The sequence below is a fragment of the Heterocephalus glaber genome, unplaced genomic scaffold (assembly GCF_053883595.1).
Source record: "Heterocephalus glaber isolate CG9 unplaced genomic scaffold, H.glaber_assembly_v1.0 deba00001465, whole genome shotgun sequence".
In the NCBI taxonomy this organism is placed as follows: domain Eukaryota; kingdom Metazoa; phylum Chordata; class Mammalia; order Rodentia; family Bathyergidae; genus Heterocephalus; species Heterocephalus glaber.
The window spans coordinates 2,843,668-2,868,806 of record NW_028258312.1 but is presented as its reverse complement, the minus strand read 5'-3'; the positions used below and the strand labels follow the sequence as shown (position 1 = coordinate 2,868,806).

General features: G+C 34.1%; 1 protein-coding gene across 13 annotated transcripts in view; it reads left to right on the top strand.

Annotated features, from left to right (window-relative positions):
- Positions 1-25,139, top strand: part of Apc (APC regulator of Wnt signaling pathway) — a 120,252-nt gene that overhangs the window by 50,203 nt on the left and 44,910 nt on the right. For all 13 annotated transcript variants that reach the window (XM_087180861.1, XM_013071129.3, XM_013071128.3 and 10 more), the window contains 4 exons: positions 7,540-7,624; positions 8,268-8,469; positions 15,788-15,896; positions 18,576-18,689. In XM_087180861.1, the coding sequence (XP_087036987.1) occupies positions 7,540-7,624; positions 8,268-8,469; positions 15,788-15,896; positions 18,576-18,689 (510 nt within the window). The remainder of the gene's footprint in view (positions 1-7,539; positions 7,625-8,267; positions 8,470-15,787; positions 15,897-18,575; positions 18,690-25,139) is intronic.

Genomic DNA, 25,139 nt, shown 5'->3' with positions numbered 1-25,139 from the left:
TGGCACATTTCATAATTTATTTTGAAAATGTATTTATCAAATGTGCTTGTATTTGTTAATGAAAAGAGCCTATGCCTATTATATATACTGAGCAAAAACAAAGGTGGATCAAGTAGCAGCTCCCATAAAATGACACAATTGCTCATTGATAAATGATATCACTGATAAGACCACAGCATATTTTTAATGAATAATGCACTGTTGCAGCATCCGGAGAAATATGTTTATAAGAGTTGGAGAAATGTGAGCATTGTCTATATATTTAAGGATATTAAGAAATTTTTTTTTTAGTATGATGGCATTGTGATTATGTTTAAAAAGAAACAGTAGATGATTAACTATTTAGATTAAGCTTCCAGGATTTATAAATGAATGAATGAATGAATATTTGCACCAGAATTACATATATATTTTAAAAGCTACCATTTTTCATAATCATTTTTTGCAAAAATTTTACTTGAAATTGCTTCATAGTTGTGTTGCCTTTTCTTTATAAAAAAAAAAAACTTTGAAATTGAAGGGCTTTTTTGTGTTTAATGTGCATTATGCAGCCTCAGATAGTCAATCCTACTCAGCAGCTTAAAAAAAACTTTTTTTTGAGATGGGATCTCACTGTGTAGTTCAGACTGGCTTTGAACTCACAGCAGTCCTCCTGCCTTAGCCTCCTGAGTGCTGGAATTACAGGCGTGCACTAGCACGCCAGGCAAAACACAAAAACCATACTGACGAAGACATTGGAAAACTGGGCCAGGCTCAAGGATTTTATTGACTATGCTCCCAAAGGGGGAAGTGTCCTTTTTAGATGAGCTAAGATTATTGGTGATGTTCTTCTTTGAAGATGTTGATTGTCAGGATAGACTGAGAGTCATCATTGGCAAAAGCAGACGGACTCCAGTCAGGGAAAGAAACTGTTGGAGGTCTTGACAGACATGAGGACAGATGTGAAAAATTAGCATTTGGAAACATCCAAATCCATGGAAATAAGTGCCACCTAAAAATAGATTGAGCTGGAAAGGCAAAGGGAGTTACCCCATATTCTTGAAGTGCTTAGGAGACTTACCTGCTGTATCAAACATGGCTGGTTTTTCATTCAAGATAAAATTCAGATTTCAAAGTTATATAGGATAGGAGGTTAAGACCTGAAGAGACACAAACCTGTTATATTTTTTTCTAAACACGGACGGACCAAATCAGATGTAAGCTGAACTGAAAACTGCAACCAGTTTCCAGTCCATTTTCAGTTTGGGGTTGGAAGAAAGAGATCAGACCCCCAACAGTGGAGAGAGGAAACTCTTTTAGGGAAAATACAGTCATCTTAAAGCTTTCTTTTCTTGTGTACATGCTTGGGATATATTCAAAAGTTATAAGAAATAGGAAAATGAATGAGAAGAAAAAGATAATAGGAGCAAATCCAGAGGTGATCCAAATGTTGGAGTTAGTGCTTAAGGATTTTTAACTTAAGTATTATATAAATGTCATAGAAAAAGAAAAATAGATAAAAAGGAAATTTTTGACAGAATTGGAATCTATAAGAAGAATCAAATAGATGCTCTAGAACTGAAAAATATATTTAATAGTAACTTATTAGATGGGCTTAGCAGCAGGTTGAACATAGAATTAATGAACTAATGAGAATATAGAATTATTAGTGAATTTTTAAAGGGGCCTATAGAAAATATCCAAGCTGTAGCACAGAGGGAAAAAAATAGAAACAGAAAGTGATATGTGAGAGTTAGGAGGGTCACAGGCAAATGCAATTGAAGTATTAGAGGAGAAAATGTGGGACAAAAGCAATATTTGAAGAGACAATTGCTGAAAATTAATGTAAATTGATGTTACTAAGACACCCTGGTAATTATACTAAACTAACAGAAACAGAGTTCAGAAAAATACCTACATATATGGTAACCTAATGTATGACCAAAACATCCCGGCAAAACAGTGGAGAAAGGTGGTCTATTCAATAAATGATAGAGAAACAATTACCTGTCTCTATGGAGAACAAGTGCCCAGAGCTCCATCTCATACATAAAAATCAGTTCAAGATGGATTTTGGACCTACATGTAAAGACAAAACAGTACCCTCTAGCAGAGAGTTTAAGAAATGGCATCATGTTCTTGAAATGTACAAAAATTTCTTAAAATATCAAAACACTGACCATAAAAGGGAAAAAATGATAAATTAGGCTTTATTTAAACTAAGAACTTGTGTTCATCAATAGACTTCAATATTCTTCTAGAAGAAAACATAGGTGAGAGAGAAGTGAGGGGAAGAGATGTAAAAAGAATTAAGTTGGGTTACATACAGATGTCTACTCCCCATGATGAATGTAGTCATTATGTACTGCATATGTGTATAAATAAATAAATAAAATAAACTTCAACTAATGGTTTACGAAAGCTAAACATTCCTAGCACCACATGCTACAACTTTGAAAAATAGGAAGTGTCTGGGGCTCAAGAGAAGTAGAGGAATGCAGCCAAGGTCACACAGTTAGTAAGTGATTGGGCTGAGCCGTGAATCCAAGTCTTGTGTATATCATGTCCCCAGATATCCTTGATAATGCCCTAAAACATAAGGATCCCTCCAAGAAAAGAAGTTTGATGTTTCATTTGTAGACTAATCACTTTTTTTTTTTTGGTACCGGGAATCGAACCGGGGTCCTTGTGCTTTTGAGGCAGGTGCCTGAATTGATGTTTCATTTGTGAGTTCTCTTGAGTAGGGGTGTGTCACAGTGTCTCTTGGGGCCCGAATTGTTGTGCCCCAAAGGCAACAATCTGCCCTTAAAATCCTAAGGAGAGTCTGACACTCTGAACCCCTTAGAGAATGGACATTTAGAGTATTTTTTTATTAACTAGTCTGAAAAGGCTGGGGGCTGTGACTCAGTGGTAGAGCACATGCCTAGCATTCTTTTTTTGTTTTGGGTTTTTTTATTGTTGTTTTGTTTTATTTGTTTGTTTTTTCTTTTTTGATGCCTAGCATTCTTGAGGCTTCTGTGAGTTTGATCACCAGCACTGCTTAAGTGGAAGGGAGGGAGGGAGGAAGGAAGGGAAAAGAAAGAAGGAAGGAAGGAGAGAGAGAGAGAGAAAAGAAAAGAAAGAAAAAATTTTCGTGGCCTTGAGATAGGCAGGATCTTTTGTTTTGGTTTGGTTTGGTTTGGGGTTTTTTGGTACTGGGGATCCCATCGAACTCAGGAACGAACTTAGGAACTTGCACTTGCCAGACAGGCGGGGCACCACTGAGCTGCATCCCCGGCCCTAGGCAAGATTTCTTAGAACATTCAACAGACTAAACATAAAAGAAAAAAATGAAATAAATTAGACTATCAAAATTAAAACCCTATGCTTTCCTAAAGACTTCATTAAGAAAATGAAAAGGCAAACTCTAGGCTGGGGGATATTTGCTACACTTATGTTTGACAAAAGCACTCAGTTCAGAATACATAAAGAATTCCTATAAATGGTAAAAAAAAAAAAAAAATTTAAAAAATATGGCCTACACTTGAAAGACAAGGAAGATAAATGACCAATAAGCACATAAAAGGGGGCTCAACATCATTTGTCATCAGGGAGATAAAGAGCCATGTCATCCCTGCTCAGATGACTAAAATATAAAAGATTGATCACACAAAATGTGGAGCATTGGGATGCTGAGACCTTTCTGGTAGGAGGGTCATTGGAATGCTGGTAGGAGTATAAAAAAGCCCTATGACTCAACATTTGAGCTCCTAGAAAAATACTTAAGAAGTGAGTTCATATGTCCACTAAAAGATATGTGCAGTAGGAGAAAGCCATATAAATACAAGGCAGTGATTGGAAGAAGTAGCCACAAGGCAAGAATGCTAATACTCATCAGAAGCTGGAAGAGGTAAGGAACAGACTCCTCTCAAGCCACGCTGCTGAGACCCTGATATCAGACTTCTGGCCCTCAGAACTAAGAAAGAATAAATGTCTGTTGTCTTAAGCCTCATATACATAATGTTCATAGTAACATTCTTTAAAATAACCTCCAAACTTATAATCACCAAATTCCCCATCAGGAGGAGAAAGAATAAATAAATTGGGATGTATTTGTATAGCAAGCTACTATACAGCATTACAAAGTGATGAACTGAGCGCTGCAGATATAATTGTTAAAGCACTTGCCTAAAATCCACAAGACCCTGGTTTTGATTCCCCTGCTCCTCAAAAAGTAGTAATGAGCCAGGTATTTAGCTCGGTGGTTCCGCCACCTGCCTTACAGGCACAAGGTCCCAAGTTCGATCCCCAGTACCAAAAAAAAAAAAAAAAAAGTATTTCAAAAAGTAATATGATGAAAAGACACATTCAATAGTATAGATAATTAATTATTCCAGATTGTGATATTAAGCAAAAAATATGAGACAAAAAACTATATACTGTATAATTTATTTTATGTTACATTCAAGAGCATGCAGAACTCTTGAAATGCTATTCTGAAGTCAGATTGGTGTATTTTTTCCCTGGGAAATGAAAACTGATTAGTAAGGTAAGGAAACCCTCTGCAGTACTAGGAATGGTCTGTATCTTCACCTGTGTGGTGATTATGCAATGTGTAAATTCAACAGGTACTTAAGATTAGTGCACTTTACCTATGTATGTTGTACCTCAATAAAGCAGGAAAAAATCATTTAGGGTTGAATTTTATTATGGAATAGCCATAAACTATTCACAGCAAACTAGTGAGTAATATAAATTATAGTGGATGATGTCACTTTAAGGTAAAGTAACTGGATGTGACTGTAAGTTATTATGTCTAGCTTTTGTTGAGGTATATAACTCAGAGCACTTACAAAAATAATTTAAAGAACACATCATTGAGTAAGTAACTTTTCAAGGTGACTACTTTGAAAATCTTTTTTTAAGTTTAAATTTCAATTTCATTTGCTTTTATAAATATAGCTTTTATCGATAGGTTTGTAATAATATGTATAGAAACTTTAAAAATAACTATTACAAATTGTACATATTTACTATTTTTGAATTTAGGAAATATGGACATACAGAGATGTCTAAATCATCCATTTTAACCTCTTATATTTTTCAGGGCTAGGGATTAAAGCCAGGGCCTCACACATGCTAGACAAGCACTCTTACCAGTGAGCTGTTCCCCAGCTCACCTTTTTTTTAAATTTATAATGCCATCACAAGAGTTAGAGATAGACTTTTTCTGTTGTATATTCTATACAAACATGTGTTTGATAGAATGTATTTTACAGCGTACTTTTTTACCTACAAGATATGCTATCATCATCTTGTCATTATAGACTTTTTATAATTCCTTAGTATTCCATGATATATTATTGTTGGACATCCAAGCTCACATGGGCTTCTACTTTTTAATGTTACTTAATTTTTTATTAACTGTTTCTTTTTAAAGTATGTTTAAAAATCATGTTTTAAGCCATTAAACTATTTAATGTGCTATTCATTTTGAAAAATTAGACATACGTTCTATGATAGGCTGAGGATTTTTATTTCAGTGTTAAAACATTTATACCTTTTGTAGCAATTATTTTTGTAATACACACTAAAAATCAAAAACAAGTAAAAGAAAAAATTGCTTGGCATCTCAGGCTCCCTAGTGATGGTTCTGTTTTCAGCTAATACTGTTACCTGAGAATTTGGTCCAAATGAAGATTCTGAGCCTGCACCCCAGATTACTGAATCATTAGTCTATGGTTTAATAAGATCTTCAGGAGATTCTGATCTATGATGAAGATTGAGAACCACCACTAGTAGGCTTTGGAAAAGAGAGAAATGATAACTATGCTTTAAAGGGCTTATTTAGTAGCTCTGTGCATGGTTGGACCATTTAGGAAATTATTTGAATAATTTAGATAGGATTAATACCATTATAATGACAATAAAAATAAGTTTGAACGAAGATAATGATGGTAAGAATATGTTGTAAGAGGAGATAATAGAGCCATCAATAGAATTTGATCACTGAGGATGTGAAGGAGAGGAACTCTACAGATTTGAACTGAAAGAGAAGGCCAATGCCACTTAACAGAATACAAAGCAAAGAACAGGTTTAGTGGCACAATTATCAGTTCTGGACAGTTACTGCCGGTGTGAGGTGCACACCATCCAAATTTGTCAGTCAGTAGGGAATGTGATTCATGTTTACAAGTGAGGTTAGGATTAAAGACATAATTGGAAATAACCTACATAAAGGTAGTTGGCTGAATTGTTAGACTAGGGAGTTTAAGTCAGGATGAGATTAAAGAGGTACTGAAGAGCTCTAAACTATTAGTGAGTGGAAGAATTGGAAATCTGGAGAATCATAGGTAGCCTACAGTGATAATTCTGATTCCATGAAAGATAAAATGACTTGAAGTTTATCGTAAACATTTTGGGGATACTCCACATTCACCAAAGGGAGGAGGCCTCCCTGTTCAAATTGGTTTTCTGTCTCACAGAAGTGATACTCTTATGGATATGGTATTTTGAACATAAATAACAATCATCTTCATGTTCCCACATCTACCTACTGAAGGCTTTCAGATTACAACATGGTTTATTAAAGTTTGCTAGGCTGTTTTTTGTTGGTCACAGGCACCATAGATGTTCTGTTTTTTATTGTTTACAATAATACTATCCAGGCAAACTAGTGAATTTTATCTTTCCTACATTCATTCACTTTTTGACAAATTTCCTTCTCAGTGCATTTTTGGAGTGTTTTTCACAAAGGGGAACACTGCCCATAGTTACAAGGTTGTATACAGTGTCTTACATTTGAAAACCCTAATTGGCCAAGCAGAAGACTGACTATATTGAGAGCTAGAGCGGAATGCTTTAGTGTATGGAAAGTGTAAATACAATATAAATTATTGTTAAGGAGCAGCATGCAATAAAATGCAAAGTTCACAAGGTGTAAGGGCAGAAAAATGGAGAAAGTGAAAATTTGTAACATTCCTTGAGAAAAATTTATCCAAAAAAAGATTTACATGATTTTTAAAAATGGCATCAAAAGTCAGGAGTAGGAATGCATTATGGTCATTTGAGTATCTGGTAAATGTAAATCAATGTTCTAGTAATATACTTAAATGTGGTTTACAAAAGCCTGAAAATTAAATTGTCAAATAGCAAATTTTAATGGAGTTTTTATGGTCATAGTGATAGAAGTTTAAGAGACATGGATTACAAACATATAACTATTTTAGGGGGTGGGAGTAGGTCTCTGGGACTCAGTTGATTTATCTGAAAAATGGTTACAATTCACCTTGTTTAAAAGTAAAGAGCTAATTAATGTTTTTTAAGTGTGCCATATAGTATCTTGCATGGAGATTCCCTATAATCACCATTATCACATTTTATCACTATTATTATTATTGAGATATATTACTCACAGTGAGGAACAGTTAACATACATAATTTATACTTATAACATGTTTTCAGAGTGATCTGAAATAACTCCCCCCCCCCAAGCATACCTGAATGCCAAGAAACACAGAATCATGTCCCAAGAAATGTTAGATTTTCAACCCATTAATATATTATGTTCTTTTTTTATAGGAAGTACTTAAACAACTACAAGGAAGTATTGAAGATGAAGCTATGGCTTCTTCTGGACAAATTGACTTATTAGAGCGTCTTAAAGGTAGAAAATCTATTTGTTTGTCACTTCTTCAGTTAAACATTTAACTGGCTTTAAATAAACTGTTTTAGATCTCTTCCTTGCTCATTTTCAGCTCTTTTAAAGCTCAGTGCTATTCTGCCAATCATTAAATAGGACTTCAGTATACTGTATGCCTCAGACTAAGTGGCAAATGCATTTGTAGAAGTATTGCATTGTCTTTTCTCTATTCCATCTAGGATAGAAATGCTTGTCTTAACACATTTATACACTGATTATAAGTCCTTCTTAGCAGAATTTCTTTAAAAATGTCTTTCTCATTTGTTGCCTGAAAATTCCAAAGGCAAAACAGGAAAAATGCTAAGTAATAATTGGAAGTAAGCAGAGAAACTACTTTTGTATTCCAAAATATTATTAGCTAGAGAGAATCTAGGAAGGACATTTTGTCTAAATTTCCTTTAACATACTCCTTTATTCTCCCTGACTCAAGCTAACTTTGCAGGGAAAGTTTAGCTGTTTTGATTCTAAATAAATGTTTATTTATTCATATATATTTGTAGCTAAAATATGAACCTAATATTTCTCCTTTAAAATAGTGCAATAGTATTAAGAATATTTTACATAACAAAGTAATTGTTTCATAGAAACTTATGTCTGTTTTATTTAGAACTTAATTTAGATAGCAGCAGTTTCCCTGGAGTAAAACTACGATCAAAAATGTCGCTCCGTTCTTACGGAAGCCGGGAAGGATCCATATCGAGTCGTTCAGGAGAATGCAGCCCTGTTCCTATGGGGTCATTTCCAAGAAGAGGGTTTGTAAATGGAAGCAGAGAAAGTACTGGATATTTAGAAGAACTTGAGAAAGAGAGGTAACTTTTGTTCATTATATAGTACATATTGACTTGTATATGCCAAGTTTCTTATTTTGTAATACAAAATATAGATTATAGATTATATATTCATAGCTAACACCTAAAGAATAGTTTACATTTTTAATCACGAAGTTGCATGTTACTTATTTTGCTGATATTAAATCTAAAAATGTAAAGAGAGCAGTTTCTTAGTATTCTAAAGACTTCTACTTAATCACTTAAATACTTGAAATATTCTCCACATTGAATAATACATGATCACAATATTTATGTCTGATCAAAATACATAACTGGTTTTTAATTGAATTTATAGTTATCTTTGAACTAAATTCAGTAACTTAGATTCTGTATATGATTCTTTCCATTATGGAAGGCCTATACAAGTGACCACAAATGAAATGTTTCTTAATTTATGAGCTTCCATGTCTTAATGACAGTGTCTGAGATATGGAATGAATTCTGATTTTTCACAGGTAGTGTATTAATTCTTCTATGCCTGAAGCTAGAATTATCTCACCACAGATACCAGAATGTAGGTCATTATCAAAATTTTTTCAAGTGTTTTATATCTCCTAAAAGATTCCTTAATTCATAGATGTACCTTATTATCTTTATATGCCTAATAGACCTGTTAGACATTGAAAATGGCAAACTATGTGTTATATATTAGCTGTGACCTTGGTCAAGTCATTAAATTTTTGTGTCAAGTTCTTCTGTAAAAATAGGGATATGGTTCAACCTTGTAGAGTTGTAAAAATTGAATCTTAATACCATATACAGAAAATGTCCAGTATGTCTCACTGAGAGGAGACAAAAGACCTTTCACTATTTTCTCTCTGGTTTTAAGTGTGTACATCTATAAAAATAAGGATAATCATATGAACCAGAAGTGATATTAAGCATTATTTCATCTCCTAGCTTTACATGAGTCTTAATTTCATACCCTGAGCCTGACTACCAAAACCACATTCTGAAGAATAAGGAGTGAACTAGGGTCCATGATCTTCCATTTCTTTGACCCCTCTGAGTCTATAAAGAGGCAAGAATGTGTGAGCATACCATAGATGTTTCTGGGAACTTCGTGTTGGTAAAGTCTTAATCTCACTAGCAGAGAGAGAGTTTTGGAAAAAGATTAATATTTCTAATATTACTAATATTTCTAATATTACAAAAAGTTCTTTTTCTTTCTCCCAGAATATTGCCCAACTTCTAATTCAGCCATTATTACACACTATAAAAAGTTACTTTTTTGAAGAGAGAGATATTAACATGTTTTTTTTCATGGATAGGGTTCCATGACTGACTGGTTCCAACCATGACTGACTGATCATTAACATCACTAGATTTACTGTTTGTTGGTTGGTTGGTTGGTTGGTTTTTTTGTTTTGAGACAAGATCTTGCTATGTAGTTCAGGCTGGCCTCAAACTCACTATGTATCCCAGGCCGGCCTTGAACTCATGGCAATCCTCCTGCCTCAGCTTCAGCATCCTGTGCCACCATGCCTGGCTAGATTTACTTTTAAAAGCATCATTATAGGGGAACTCTCATGGGACCGTTCCCAACCATTTTTCTCCTTATTTCCAGTAAACACTCTCCTTTCTCCTTTTTGTCCATGATTTTATTCTTCAACTTTGTGAGGCAACAGTTTGGTTTTATGCCACTTGTGCAGAGTTAACTATTTCAGATTTGGAGGTCCCACCAAGACTGATAAGGAGTATAGAGACCTTCAAGGATACAGATCTTAGGAAAGCATCTTACCATGCTAATGACCTCAGACTGTAATTGTTTATGATGTCACTGTCAAACACCAAATGATCATACAAGTGGAGCCAGTAATGTATGTGATGGACTCCTTTTATGAGGGCCACTATAATGACCCTCTAAAAAGTTCCCATAACTGCCAACCCCCAATTACTTCTATCACAGCTCTGTATTAGATTAGAGGGGGGAATGTAAAAGGCAGTTTAGTTAGTTAACTTGGGAATAGGCAGCTAGCAGGAGAAAGGGCTTGAGGGAGAGTCAGGTAGTCAGCTACACTGGTAAGAATTAAAATAAACAGTGAAATTGAGACTGGTCCAAAAAGGAGTTTCTCAGGCAAAATGAAGTACAATTCCTCCTTGTATTCAGGGCTGAGTTTAGAGGAATTTAGAATGCAGAATAACTAGTGTTCTTTTAAAATCAGTTTTCTTTAAATTCTTTATGCTGAGTAACTGGTTTAGAGAGTCTGAGTTCCAATTGGTCATTTTAAACCTATGGAGCCACCTGTGATAGGTGGTCACTGGACAACTGAGTACATTCTCCTGCTCTGCTTCTGCTTATGCATAAAAAGTTCTAGACCAAGGGGCCATGTGGCAACTCTCTTGGGACTCCTCCCAGCTAGAAGCAATTTTTCTTCTTTCTTTCAATAAACACTCCTAACTTTCAAATAAATAAAAGCATCAGTATTCTACTCCACCCTTTCCTATCCCCAGTCTTACTTCCCATAAAATTGTTACTTCCGCAGCTCCAAATAATATGTATCACTTGTTCTTCACTTAATAACTTTGGATATGAGTTACTGACTCACCACTTTAAAGATGAACATTTGTTAATTTTACTTAATTACCCACCTAGTTTTGTTTTGTTGTTGTTGTTGTTGTTTTTGGTACCAGGGATCGAACCAGGACCTTGTGCTTGCGAGGCAGGTGCAGTGCCACCGAGCTAAATCCCCAGCCCACCCACCTGGTTTTTAATTCTCTACCAGTTTTTTTGGTTGAAAGAATTTGTTTTCATGTACACATAAGCAAAAGCAAATATACATACAGACTTTTTATTTTTATTACTTTACAGATCTTCCATTTATAAATTTCTGTAACATTCTTTTTTATTTCTTGCTGTAGCCTGTGACTCTGTTGAAGCTGCACAACATAAGATGTGGCAGTTGTGTGTTTACTTCCGTTTTATTGATACTGCTAACACGACTGTGCTTTATATATTTTGAGTCTTTGTTTTTTCTATAAGCTAACTGTAGATGTTGAGATCAAATAAGTATTTTTATAGTAGCTCTGTAGCTCTTGGTCCCTATGGTACCAAGCAGAATACCAGCATTAATTTTTTCTATTGATAGACCATTATACCCTCTATGCTACTTGAAGAAAGATGGTCTCATCACTTCTTGGCCTTTTGGCTAAGATCAAGTAAAGAATGATGGCCTTGTTTGGAGTATGTCTTTCTCCTATAACTCTGTTTTGTTTTGTTTTTTAATTTTGAATTGCCTCTTTTTTATATTGTTGGCAGCAGAAATTTGTACTTTACCATAATACTAGGGTCTTCTAGCAATGTTTTCTTCTTGAAGAAAATTTTATTGGAGCCCATTAACTTCTCTGTTCTGGTTTAGACTATTTGCTTTTTAAGTGTGGCAGAACCATGGTGGAATTTCTTGTCATTATATTTCCCATTTAATTGTTATGCATCCTGTGTCTTTTTTATTCTGTGTTGGAAGGCAATAGATTGAATCCTTGCATGTGGGACAGAATCTTTATTTCCTTTCATACTTGTCTTGCAATTTGGAAAGATCAGTGTTCAAACTCATTTTTCTTCACTATCAAAGTTGCTGGTAAGAAAATTTAATACCAATTTGATTCTCATTCCTTTGTAGGTGATTTAAGCCATAGAGTCATTCATATTCATATTCTCATTCTCTCTCTCTCTCTCTCTCTCTCTCTCTCTCTCTCTCCCCCTCTCCCCCTCTCCCCCTCTCCCTCTCTCCCCCCCCTTCTCTCTTTCCTCTCTCCTCTCTCTCCTTTGTGTTTTGTTGTTTTCATTTTCTGTGTTGCCCAAGATGAGTGCTAGAAAGTGGTTAAGCGAGGACTTATGCTTAGGTCATATAGCTTTATAACTTTTTTCAACCTCACTTTTTCCACCTATATAGTAATATACTCAAAAGATGTTGTAAAGATTACATTAGATTTTTTTAAGCCTGGTACTAGGGCATTCGAGAAATGTTAACTATTGTCATGCTGCCTGTTAATTCATTTAACAAATACTTAATTGAATGCCTAATACATATGTGCTATGCTCCTTTAGCTGCCCCTGGTTTAGCAAGAGGACTAAGACATAACATTTTCATAAAGAAGCTTTTTTAAAAAAAAAAAACAGGCTCTCACTACTTAGTCCAGAGTGGCCTTGAACATGCTATGTTGCCCAGGCTAGCCCCAGACTTGCAGTCCTTCTACCTTAGCTTCCCAAGGATTATAGGTATGCACCACTATGCTTGGCTTTAAAGGATCTTTTTCTTTTTTTAGAATATTGGCAATCACAGACTAAATCTTTAGAACACTAAATCCTAAAGACACTATTTACCTACTCTGGATCTAACCTTGGTTTTAATCCTGAGCCTTAATAACTGTTGTGTAAGTCACAAGGTCAACTTCTATCGTTTATCCACTTGTTACATATTTTGGCTCAAGACACTATAAGCTTGGCTTCCCCAGAACATTCTACTAATTTGATATTTAACATAATAATAACTTGTTCTCAGTATCTCTAACTTCCCTTTCACTCCACCATCACAACTGATAATGGCCTCTCAATGTATTTGTAGCACCCAGTTCTTGTTTCATAAGTCCATTTACTAAATATAGAGAAAACAATAGTGTCACCATCGATCTACTTCTTTCCCCACCTTGCACCTAGTAGGTCCTGCAGTCTCTAATTAGGAAAAGCTGAAAAATAAAATCAGATCTCATCTTTATGCAAGTTGTGGTAACCAGATGTGAAAGAGGTTCAGTTTTTCTATAGTACACCTGTTTCTGTTATCAGAAATGGGAGAGAAGGGGTAGCTTCTCAGTAATCTGTGCTTCTCCCTAGCTGCAGCATCATAAATTGGGGCTTCTTTCCATGCCATATATTTTCTTACTATTGAGGTTGTTTACTTTTAAAATTACTTCTTAGGAAGCAGGGGAAATTTTACCAAGAACAGTATCTTCCACATACTCACATTCATACTCACTAAGATTCATTCCCATACTTCCCAAGAAAATATCAAACAGAACTTTTAAAGTAACAATAATAGGGGCCGGGGATTTAGTTCAGTGGTTCTGCTGCCTGCCTCACAAGCACAAGGTCTTGAGTTCAGTCCCTGGTACCAAACAAAGAAAAGAAAAAATAAATTAAAAAATAAAATAAAGTAACAATAATAGCAGAGTGAGAAACATTTCTGTGTGACCAAATTCTAGAAGCTATAATAGAAAATATATGCATGAAAATCAGAGTTTTCCGGATGGCAAAACCATTATAAAGAGTTAAAAGACAAGTGATAAACTGACATAATGTATTTGCAATTCTATAACTGACAAAGTACTGTCATTCCTAATATAGAAGTTCTTTCAATGTGAGAAAAAGAGAAGTTACAGGAAAGGAAATATAGCAATACCTTGGTTCATGAACGCTTCTGTTTGCGAGCAATTCAATTTGCAAACAAAACCGTTCAGCAAAATTTTGCTTGTTTGCAAACTTCCCATCAGGTGACATATATGACCATGGCCATCTTCCCCACATAAAGACAAACATAGCCATCTTCCCCAATACTGTAAAACAAATTAAGTTCATAAACAGAAGTACCATCATATAAATGGTTTTTAAACTTGAAAAAATGCTCAGCCTCACTCACGTTAAGAGAAATCAAATTAAAACTGTAGTGGTGTACTATTCTTTTACAAAAGTAGATATGCTAATATTTAAAAGTTGGATTAAGCACTTAAATTAGTAAAACTGATAGGACCATAAGTTAGTATATATCTAACTAAACTAGTATATATCTTATGTATCTAACAAGGACAGTAAGTTAAAATTCCATATACATATCCTAAATCTTATCTAGTAAATATGTTTGCCTATACATGAAATGAGATGTATAAAAAATTTAATGTAACATTATTTATAATATCCAAAGATTAGAAAGCCCTGGTGCGAACCAGTCAAGGCCTGGTTATAGTGTACTCCTTCACGGGTGCATGAATACTGTGGTTTACATGGGTTATCATGCAGCATGCAAAAAATACATGATGCCTGTACATTCCTGATGGAATGATCTCAAAGATAGACTTTTAAATGAAAAAAAAAATAGGATAGCATGTATAATAATATGCTACTACTTACAATTAAAATAAATCAGGTGTGGTGACACAAAACTGTAAAACCTAGCACTCTGGGAGGCTGAGGCAGGAGGGTCTCTAGTTTGAGCCCAGCCTGGGTAAAGTGGTGACTTAGTGAGACCCTGTCTCAAAATAAAAAACAGACAGAGGATGCAGCTTGGTGGGAAGGCCCTGGATTCAATCCTTAGTAGTACAAAAAAAAAAAAATCAATAAAACATATATATACATTTGTATATATACATATGTCTTTGGATTTCTTAGAATATTTCTGGAATTACATGGAAGAAAATTGTAACAAGTCATTGCTTTGGGAAAGAGCCTATGGAAAAGAGACAGACCATATATTTTTGCACTTAGTATGTTTTATTCCAGTAATACTCTTCTTGTATTGTGCATTTATGTTTATAATGATCAGATACACAGTATCATGATATAGATTGCTATTGACACCATTGATTGGGTTATTTAGGAATTATATTAATTCATCTTCATATACCAAACTAAGAGCCAAGAGTGGTGGCGTATACCTGTAATCCCAGTGCTTGGGAGGCTAAGGCAGGAGGATCATGAGTTCAGTGCCAGCCTAGACCACATAATGAGTTCAAGACTGGCCTAGACTATATAGCAAGACCCTGTGTCCAAAAAAAAAAAAATCCAAACTAATAAGTTTTTCTAGCTCAACTAACTCCCTGTAATACACTGTGATGATATACTATATTTCTTATTTTAGCTGCTAAGAAGTGGAAAACCACATTGTATCCAAAGTAGTAGCCTCCTGTATTCTAGCTTTGTTTTCTAACATAATTGCTGCTTTTCTGAACTCCTTTAGTATACTTCTTATTATTGTACTAATTTTGGATTTTGTTATATCTGCTTTTATCTTTCATCATATTCTTAAATTATAAGTAAATAAAGAGAGTGCCTTTCATTGAAATGTAAGTATACTAGTAAGGACGAGTACCAATTTTTTTAAGTGGGAAAAATAGTAATCTTTTTATATTCACATTTTAATGGTTATAATATTGTAAGTCCTACATTCAAAAATCCAAGTTAATTTTAAAATTTTTATTTATTAATATTTTAGTTTAAATAGATAACTTTACAAAAACAGCTGGTAAGGATTGCTCTTACACAGTCTGTATTAGCATTGTATAAATTTATCTTTCTCTAAAAAAATAGATCATTACTCCTTGCTGATCTTGACAAAGAAGAAAAGGAAAAAGACTGGTATTATGCTCAACTTCAGAATCTCACTAAAAGAATAGATAGTCTTCCTTTAACTGAAAATGTAAGTAATTTGGCAGTACAACTTATTTTAGACCTTAATTTGATTCTTAAAAGTATTTAAGTTATCCATTAGAACTTCAGGAATACTGAATTTATAATTTATGCAGTATAATATGTTTTACCAACTTTAAATCTGAATATATTACAGTTACTGAATTTCAGTTTATAAAGATGCTTTAAACATTGTGCTCTAAAATATGTTTATTTGAAAAAATCTGTTAAGTTTGAAATCCTAAAGTACTCAGGGTTCTGCTAGGCAATTGGTTTTTAATTGTATGTATTGAATTTCCAAACATACTATGTAGAAATGTTTACTACATCTGCCTGTTTTTTTGTACCATATTATAGGTATCATGCCAGATGGTTTTTGCAGTAACACTATCTTTGAAGATAATTTGAGTCCTATTCCAGATATAAATGACAAAACCCATAGGCGTTCCACAATTTGTTTTACTGTGTTACAACAAAATCCTGTTCAGTCTCTCCCTCTCCACCCCACCACACCATGTTAACTTTTTGTATATGTAATGGCACATATAGTAAGAAAGCCTCTGAAATACATTCATAATCTCAAGATTGTATTCAACTGCTGTCCATAAATATTTGATGTAAATTTTAAAAAGAGAAAATAGAAAGCAAGTTAAAATATAACTTGCTTTCTTAGCTTAGATTTTTCATTTACTAATAGCATTTTTTGAAAGAAGATGATGCACAAAAATGTAAAAGTAGAAAGAGGGAAAATTTTTACCAGAACATGAAGTTAACCAGACTTCCTGAATAGAGTTTGGGTGACAGGAACTAGAAATAGAGGTTTTAGGTGCTCACTTTCCCTAATCAGCCCAGGGTTTTGAGAGAGAGAGTAAGGCTTCCTCTTCCTGTATCTTTAAAATGTTCCTGGAAATTAAGGAAACATAAGTGGTGAAAGATGGTTATTGGAGAATTGTTAGCAGATAAGGATTAGGAGTCCAAAAGGATTTTGTGGCATTTTGATAACAAAATTACCATAGTATAATCTTGCTCACTATTGACTTTGGTAAATAGATAATACGCAAAATCCACAGTGTGTCTCCATGCAGTAAGTATTGGGAAAGGAGTTATATCTGATAACTCAAGAACGTTTTTTTACTATCTGAAATAAAGATCAGTTGTCAAATAAATTGTTTTCTATTAATTTATTAATCATATTAATAACATATAAGGCATTTTTATGGACCATTAGCAACATTTAGCAAACTTAAACTTGTATTTTATAACCATTATTTAATTATACAAATTTTGCTTTCATACAGAGGAACCAAATTAATGAACACTTTTATATGGAAAAATACTTATCTACTTATCAAGATCTTAGACACTGCTTCAAGCATCAGCTCCAACCCACATTACTGCAACATACCGTGTCACATTTTTTTTTTTTTAGGGAATGGTTGAGAAGTGAGGGACAATGAAGGGTCAACTGATGCAATGAGCATAAGAAATAACATGCAGATTATGTCATCTATAATGTAGCCCAGAATTTGAGTATGCCTGTAGAAATACATTCTGCATATGAATGTTTTATGTATGTTTCAAGAGAAAAGGGTAAAAACTAACTTAAAATAACAATGCAATTTGGAGTTCTTAGACCAAAATGCTATTCTGAGTCAGACATGAGTCACATGGGTTTTCTGTAGATAGAGTATGAAAAAATCTGTAGTACTTCCCCATTCCCTTCATGACCCTTTATAACTCCCACCTATCATTTTATCTAATGGAATTTTATTTTTTCCTTTTCACCCTTTTATATGCCTAGCAATTATTACAATGCCTGGAATTTTAATGAGAGGCCTAATAAGTTTTGGATGAGTTATTACCTACACTGTGAAGAAATACTTCTTTTTATTTGTTCCATCTTTGCTTCACTTTTGGATTTTTGCCAAAGTCTGTGTTGACTTTGCTAGTTTATTTATGATTATTCGTTACCTATAGGCTTTTTCTTACCTCATTTTTTTTTCACTTTACGGCTGGGGATTTAGCTCAGAGGTTCCACCGCCTGCCTCTCAAGCACAAGGACCCTAGTTTTATCCCGGGTACGAAAAAATAAATAAATATATATATATCTATATCTGGTTTTTTACTTTATAAATGGAAAAGTTCTGTTTAATCTGTATGCATTTGGTAATCCACCTTACATTGAGATATAAGAATGATGGGCCTATTTCATTTTTCTTCATGTTGTCCTTATGAATATGCTAGTTTTTGGGCTGGGATTTAGCTCAGTGGTGCCACCACATGCCTCAAAAGCGCAAGGTCCCGAGTTGAATCCCCGGTTCCCCCCCACCAAAAAAAAATGCTAGTTTTTAATAATTAGAAATAATGCCTCTTCAGTGGGGTAAGAATCACAAGGAAACTGAAGTTAGGCTCACTGTAACTGAACCAATTACATATTTTAAGTGAAACAGTCCAATTGAATTAATTAGGGCACTCAGTGTTTTAACTCCTCATCACATCAGCAACCCAGACTGAGCCCAGCACCTGTAATGAAATTTTAGGACTCGAGTAAAAAGTAATTTTCCCATGCACCAAGACTTACACATTTGCTTAACCATTTTCTTTACTGGTACTTACATACTTTTGTGTTCTGCTAATAAGCGTGCAAACACAAGGAGTTATTAATATTTTGTGTTATTTGTGGTTTTAGTTTTCCTTACAAACAGATATGACCAGAAGGCAATTGGAATATGAAGCAAGGCAGATCAGAGTTGCAATGGAAGAACAGCTGGGCACATGCCAGGATATGGAAAAACGAGCACAGGTAACAGGTGTATTCAATAATAGTTCTCTTGATTAAATTTTGTTACTAAAGATATTTATGGGGCAGGGAGTATGGCTCAAAGGTAGAGCGCTTGCCTAGCATGCAAAAGACCTTAAGTTTGACCCTCAGTGCAAAAAGAAAAAGAAAAAAATGTGTGTGTTGAATGCGTGTATACTCACACCCATGCATCCACATGCACACACGTCTTGTCTTTATGTTGACACTGTTTCAAGATGAGAATTTATCATGACTGCTGAACAGTAGAACCCATATTCACATAATTCTGGTTCCATCATATATTTCCTTTTCCCCAGTACCATCTGTTCTACCTTGGAATTATAAGGGCAAGAAAGATGCTTGTCTTTTGGTAGCTGACAGCTAGGTTTAGCTCTTCTTCAGGATTTTTACTTACTAATCTAAATATGTGTGATGACATTCAGAATATTTGATTATTTTTCAAAATCTGCACTTTAAAGAAAAAGAAAATATTAAGAGAGATGAAATGAGTTGGGTGGAGAACACTCTCATATTTCTACCCTAAACTAATGTCAAGAAAAGCATTAACTAGCTTTGCTCTCTGTCAAGCCTTTTCATCTATTGAATTTTTTGCCCTTTTGTATTTATACACATATACATGTTTGTAGCCTTCAAGAGGCTTTGGTGATTGTCTTGTCCCAAGATGAGCATGGGAGAATTTTTTTTTTTTGGTACTGAGGATCGAACTGAGGACCTTGCACTTGCAAGGTCGGCAGCAGAACCACTGAGCTAAATCCCTGGCTCGGGAATTTTTTTTTTTTTAATGTTGACAAAATGGAAGAACATTTAAAGATTTTAAGTAAATAGCAAATAAAAGGATAAGCCTACATTTGTATGTGTGGTATAAATACATTTTTGTGTGCTATAAAGTTTATTTCATAGTTTTAAAATCACTTAATATGACACTTTTCCATTTCCCTAAAGCATGGGCTTTATTGTAGGTTCCTAAACATAATGTGTATTCTGTTTAGGTTGGACTGTGGTTGTAGCCTAAGGTGAAATCTAATACCTAGACCATGAGAAAAAATATGGGAATCTCACTGACAAAGGGAAGGATTGGATAATAATTTCAAATAAATAAGAATAGAGTGAAATTTTTTAACACAAGTATTTACCAAAATTCAGAAACATGCTTTGTATTAATTTTTTTTTTTTTTTCGAGACAGGGTCTCACTATGTGGTTCAAGCTGGCCTTGAACTTATAGCAATCCTCCTGCCTCAGTCTCCCGAGTGCTGGGATTACAGGCATACGCCACCACACCTGGGTACTTTGTATTAATTTTAAGGACAGAAATGCATCATATCATAATTTCAATCATTAATGTCCCATTACTATTGTTTAACTTTATTTAGTGGCTCCATTATAGATGAAAGTAGAAAAATAAAGTATAAATACCTCAATATTTGCCACCTAGAAAGGAAGAAAACAAATAATTGTTACTTGTAAATGATAGAATTGTTTGCCTAGAAAACCCTAAAAACTGGACCAAAAAGTATTTAATAAAGAATTTCAGGGGCCAGGGATTTAGCTCAGTGGTTTTGCCGCTTGCTATGCAAGCGCAAGGACCCGAGTTTGATCCCCGGTACCAAAAAAAAAAAAAAAGAATTTCATAAGGTGGTAGAGTTAAGATACATACAAAAATCAGTAGCTTTTTCTAATAACAATTCCCATTTAAAAATAGAAACAAGAACCAGACTGTAATCCAAGCTGCTCAGGAGTCAGAGGTGGAAAAATTATAAGTTCTAAGTCACCCTAAGCAATTTAGCAAGGCTTTGTCTGAAAAAAGGAAGTGGAAATATGAGGGCCTGTTTACAAGAACAGCAAACTTTAAAATCCATAGAAAAGACTCAAATGAAGAAAAATATAAAATGCTGGTATAAAATAGTACCTTAAATATGGAGAAGCTTGTAAGAGAAGACTTTACTTAACCTTCTAAAAATGCCTCTCCCTCTCAAATTAATATATAAATTATTTATTTTTAATAAATATATAAAAATATTACAGTTCCAAATATAATCAGTAAGTTTTTTTAAATGTTGGAGGATGATTCTAAAGGTTGTAAGAATTTCCGAAAATACTTAGGAAAGGAAGCATAATGAATGGGAATTTATCTTAACATTTGTTCAAATTTTATTTTAAAGATGTTGGAATAATCAGTGTAACAGAAACAGATACGGATAAATGGTGTGGTATAGAGACTAGAAAAAGATATAATAATATTTGGAATCTTTATATGATAAAAGTTCCTTTATAAATTTTTAGGGAAAATGAGAAATTACTCAATAAATGATGTAGATACAACTGGCAACCTATTCAGAAGATAAAAAATTCAAGAAGACTTTACCTCATATCTTAAATAAGTAGCTGAGGATTTAGCTCAGTAGTGCCGCATCTGCCTTTCAAGCACAAGGTCCTGTGTTTGATACCTGGAACCGGAAAAGTAAAAATAAAAAAACAGTTTACTTTGGGCTGGGGATGTAGCTCAGCAGCATAGTGCCTGCCTGGCAAGTGTGAGGTCCTGAGTTCGATCCCTGCTACCAAAAAAAAAAAAAAAAGCTGAGTTTCTACTTAAATAAGAATAATTACAGATAAATTAAATATCTGAAAGTGGAAAATTAACGTAAAAGTAATAAAAGAAAATAGAAACATTTGACACCTTCTTACATAAGAATGAAAATTCAAAAGCAAGAAAGAGAGTTTAGAGAAAATATAACACTTAAAAGGGGAAAGCTAACATCCCTAAAATGTAGGAATTCCTACAAATTAATAAGAAAAAGGGCACCCTCTTTCTTTAAATGGGCAGAAGGTGTTATCAGTAGTTCATTAAAAAGATGCAAATGACCAGGAAAACTTGTACAAATGACTGTTAAATAATTCAGGGGAATGTAAAACAAAATCCACTCTTGCCTTTGCCTGTATGAGATTATCAGCTCAGCTACCTCTGTGAATGGTTGGTTGGTTAGTTTTGTTGTTCAACATTATTTAGTCCCCTAGAATGGTGGTACTTATTCTTCCATGAACATCTAAACAGAGATTGGAAAGTGCACATGAGGTTGTTATTAGAGCTTATTTTTCAGGGTGAAGATTGGTGGGGTGATAGTTACAAAGACTTCTGTGCTGCCATAATTTTGTTTTGCAATTATATTTGGTGATACACTAGTTTATCCATTCTCTAGCTGATGGACATTTAGGTTATTTCTAATTTTTCAGTTAAAAACAACTGATAAACATACTGATATCTCATAAATAAACATGTGCAAAAATTTCAGGGCTGGGGATTTAACTCAGTGGTGCCGCTGCCTGCCTCAGAAGCGCAAGGTCCTGAGTTCGATCCCCAGTACCAAAAAAAAAAGGCCATCAACTGATAAATGGATAAAGAAAATGTGGTATTTATTCACAATGGGAAAAAATAAAATTGAGTCTTTAAAAAAAATTTCTCTAGCTCAGGAGTCAGCAAGCTTTTTCCTAAAAGGATACATAGAAATGGTTTAGGCTTTATGAAGCATATAGTCTCTGTTGCAACTACTCAGCTCTACTTTATAACAAGAAAGCAACCCTAGGCCATGTATGAATATATGAGCATGGATGTATTTTAATAAAACTTCATTTATATGAACAGATGGCTAGGTAGCAGGCCTAGGTCTGCTGACTTCTGCTCTAGGGAATAAACCTAAGAAGGATGATTGCTGGCCATCAGGTAGGAGTGTTTTGAACTAGTTTTTACCAAATTGCTCTCATAATGATCTTATTGCCTGCATTTCTGCTAGTACTATGGGAGAATTCCTGTTTTTGTGTGTCTTCTCCAGCACTCATGAGTCAGACTTTATGATTAAAAATTAGTGGGTATGAAACATTCTGTCATTTCCTTGAATATTAGTGAAGTTGAATAATATATTTATTAGACGTTGGGTTTCTTTCTGTTATATTACTTGTTCAGTCAGATCCTTTGCCCATTTTCTATTGTGCTAAATGTCTTTTTCTTGTGAATTTAATGATTTAATATCTTCTTAATACTAAACCTGTATAGAAAACATACATCACAACTGCGCCTCAACAAATCTGTTCTCTAAGCTTTATTATAAGAAAAATTAGCTTTTGTTGTAAGGCTGAATTGTCAGATTTGTGCCTTCTGTGACCTATTATACTCTTTCCGTAATCTGAAGTCTTCAAGGTAATCTATTTCTTTCTTTCTTTTTTTTTTTCATTAAGTTTATTGGTACATTTTAGGTGTAAAATACAGTTACATTCATCATTGAGATCTTGTATCATTACATGAGTATCTTGGTTCTTATTTTTTTTCCCCTTCCCTTGCCCTCCCTTTACCCCCTCCACCCTTCCGTATTTGCAAAGACTTTGTTTCCATTTTTTTCCTTTTCTTGTATTTTCTTTTCCCTTTTTTCCTTTCCCCTACCCTTCCCAATTCCCCTGCTCCTTTAGACCTTTTCTTCCTGTTACACAATATCAATTATACATTTTTTAAATTACAATATCAAGATCTAGGAGACATTACTACAGATTTTACAGAATTTAAAAGGATATAGAAAGCATATTTCAAAAATCTGTTTTGAAATAAATTTGACAACTTCTAAGAAGTACCTTGGAAGACAAATTAATGAAACTAACTCTGGAGGAAATATAAACTTTAAATAGCCCCTATTACAGAAAGTATATTCCTAAATAGGAACAAAATCTTTTAAATAGGGAGGAATGGAGGGGTTGAAGGGAGGGCTGGGCAAGGGTGAAAAATAAGAACCAAGAGAAATTATGTAAAGGTGCAAATTTCCAATGATGAATGTCATTATATTGTATACCTAAAATGTACCAATGATTAGAATGAATAATCGATAATGCAAAATAGCAAGAAAAGGTCCAAAGGGGTAGGGAGGGGCAGGGGAAAGGAAAGAAGGGAAAGGAAAAATGCTGAGAAATGGAAAAAATGGAAATAAAGTGTTTCTAAATAGGGAAGGGTGGAAGGGGTGAAGGGAGGGCTAGGAATGGGGAAAAAATAAGAACCAAGATGCAAAAAAAAAAAAAAGTATATTCCAAGCTTGAAAACCTACCTATATGACAACACCAGGTTCATATACATTTTAACTGGTAAATTATATCAAACAATTAAAGCAGAAAAAAGAAGGAACACTTCTCCCCTCATTTTAGTAACTCAACATTGTGCTAATCCTAAAACTGGATAAAGATACTAGAAGAAAAAAGTATGAACATAGATAGAAGTTGGTTTAACAAAACAAACTATTAGAAGTCAGATCTGGCAGTTTGTAGAATGTGGTTTTGTTATAGGGATGGCAGTGTTGGTTCAGCATTGGAAGATCCACCCCCAAAAGTTATCATTTTAACAGAGGAAAGGAAAAAGCCATATGATCCTGTCACTAGTTGGAGAAAAAGTATTGGCCTAAATTCTACAGCTGTTCATGGTAAAAGCTATCAGGAGACTAGAAGTAGAACAGAACCTTCTCAACAGATTAAAGACATGTACTCTATACTTCCAGCGAGAACTCCTTATATGAATGGAGAAGATGCAATGCTTTCTCCTTAAGGTGGGGAACAAGGGCAGATATGCTTACTCTTTATCTGTCCATTAAACTTTGAAACCTAGTCCCCACCAAAATAGTCTGGCAATAAAATAACACAATTAGGATAGGATTGGCAAGGTAGAAGCAAAATCTTTATATATAGATGAAATGATCATCTACAGAGAAAATACTAAGAAATTTCTAGGAGGCCCTAGAACTTGTACTTGAATTTAGCAGGATTAGAAAACACAAGGTATATATAAAAATTCAGGTCTGTATAGTCTTGCTATAAATGAAGAATTGGATATTGAAATTTAAAAGTTATGTAGGAGTACAAAGGACCTAGAAAAGTTAAAAAAAAAAATACATTGTTGGAAGACGTTTAGTACCTAATTTTAAGACTTCTTCTAAAGTTACAGTTCTCAAGGCAGTGTTGGAGTAAGGAAAGACATATAGATCATTGGAATAAAACAAAATCTAGAAATAGAACCACACATATATGGTCCACTGAGTTTTGAAAGATTATTTAACATTAACATTTTATAGAATATAAACTCAATTCAAGACCCGAGGAAGAGATATTGTTTTCAGCAAACGGCACTGGAACACCTGGTATCTGTATATAAAAAATTAACCTCAACCCTTTATTTCCATACATGAAAATAACTTGAAGGGATCTATGAACCTAAATATGAAAGCCTAAAAGTATAAAACTTTAAGAAGAAATTATAAAGGAAAATATTTATGAATTCAGGGTAGGCAAGAACTACCTAGTATACAAAAGACATGATGTATAAAAGAAAAATTGATAAATGAGATTCCTTCAAAATTTAGAACTTTAAATGACATCATTAAAATGAAAAGTAGTCCTTAAACAGACCATAT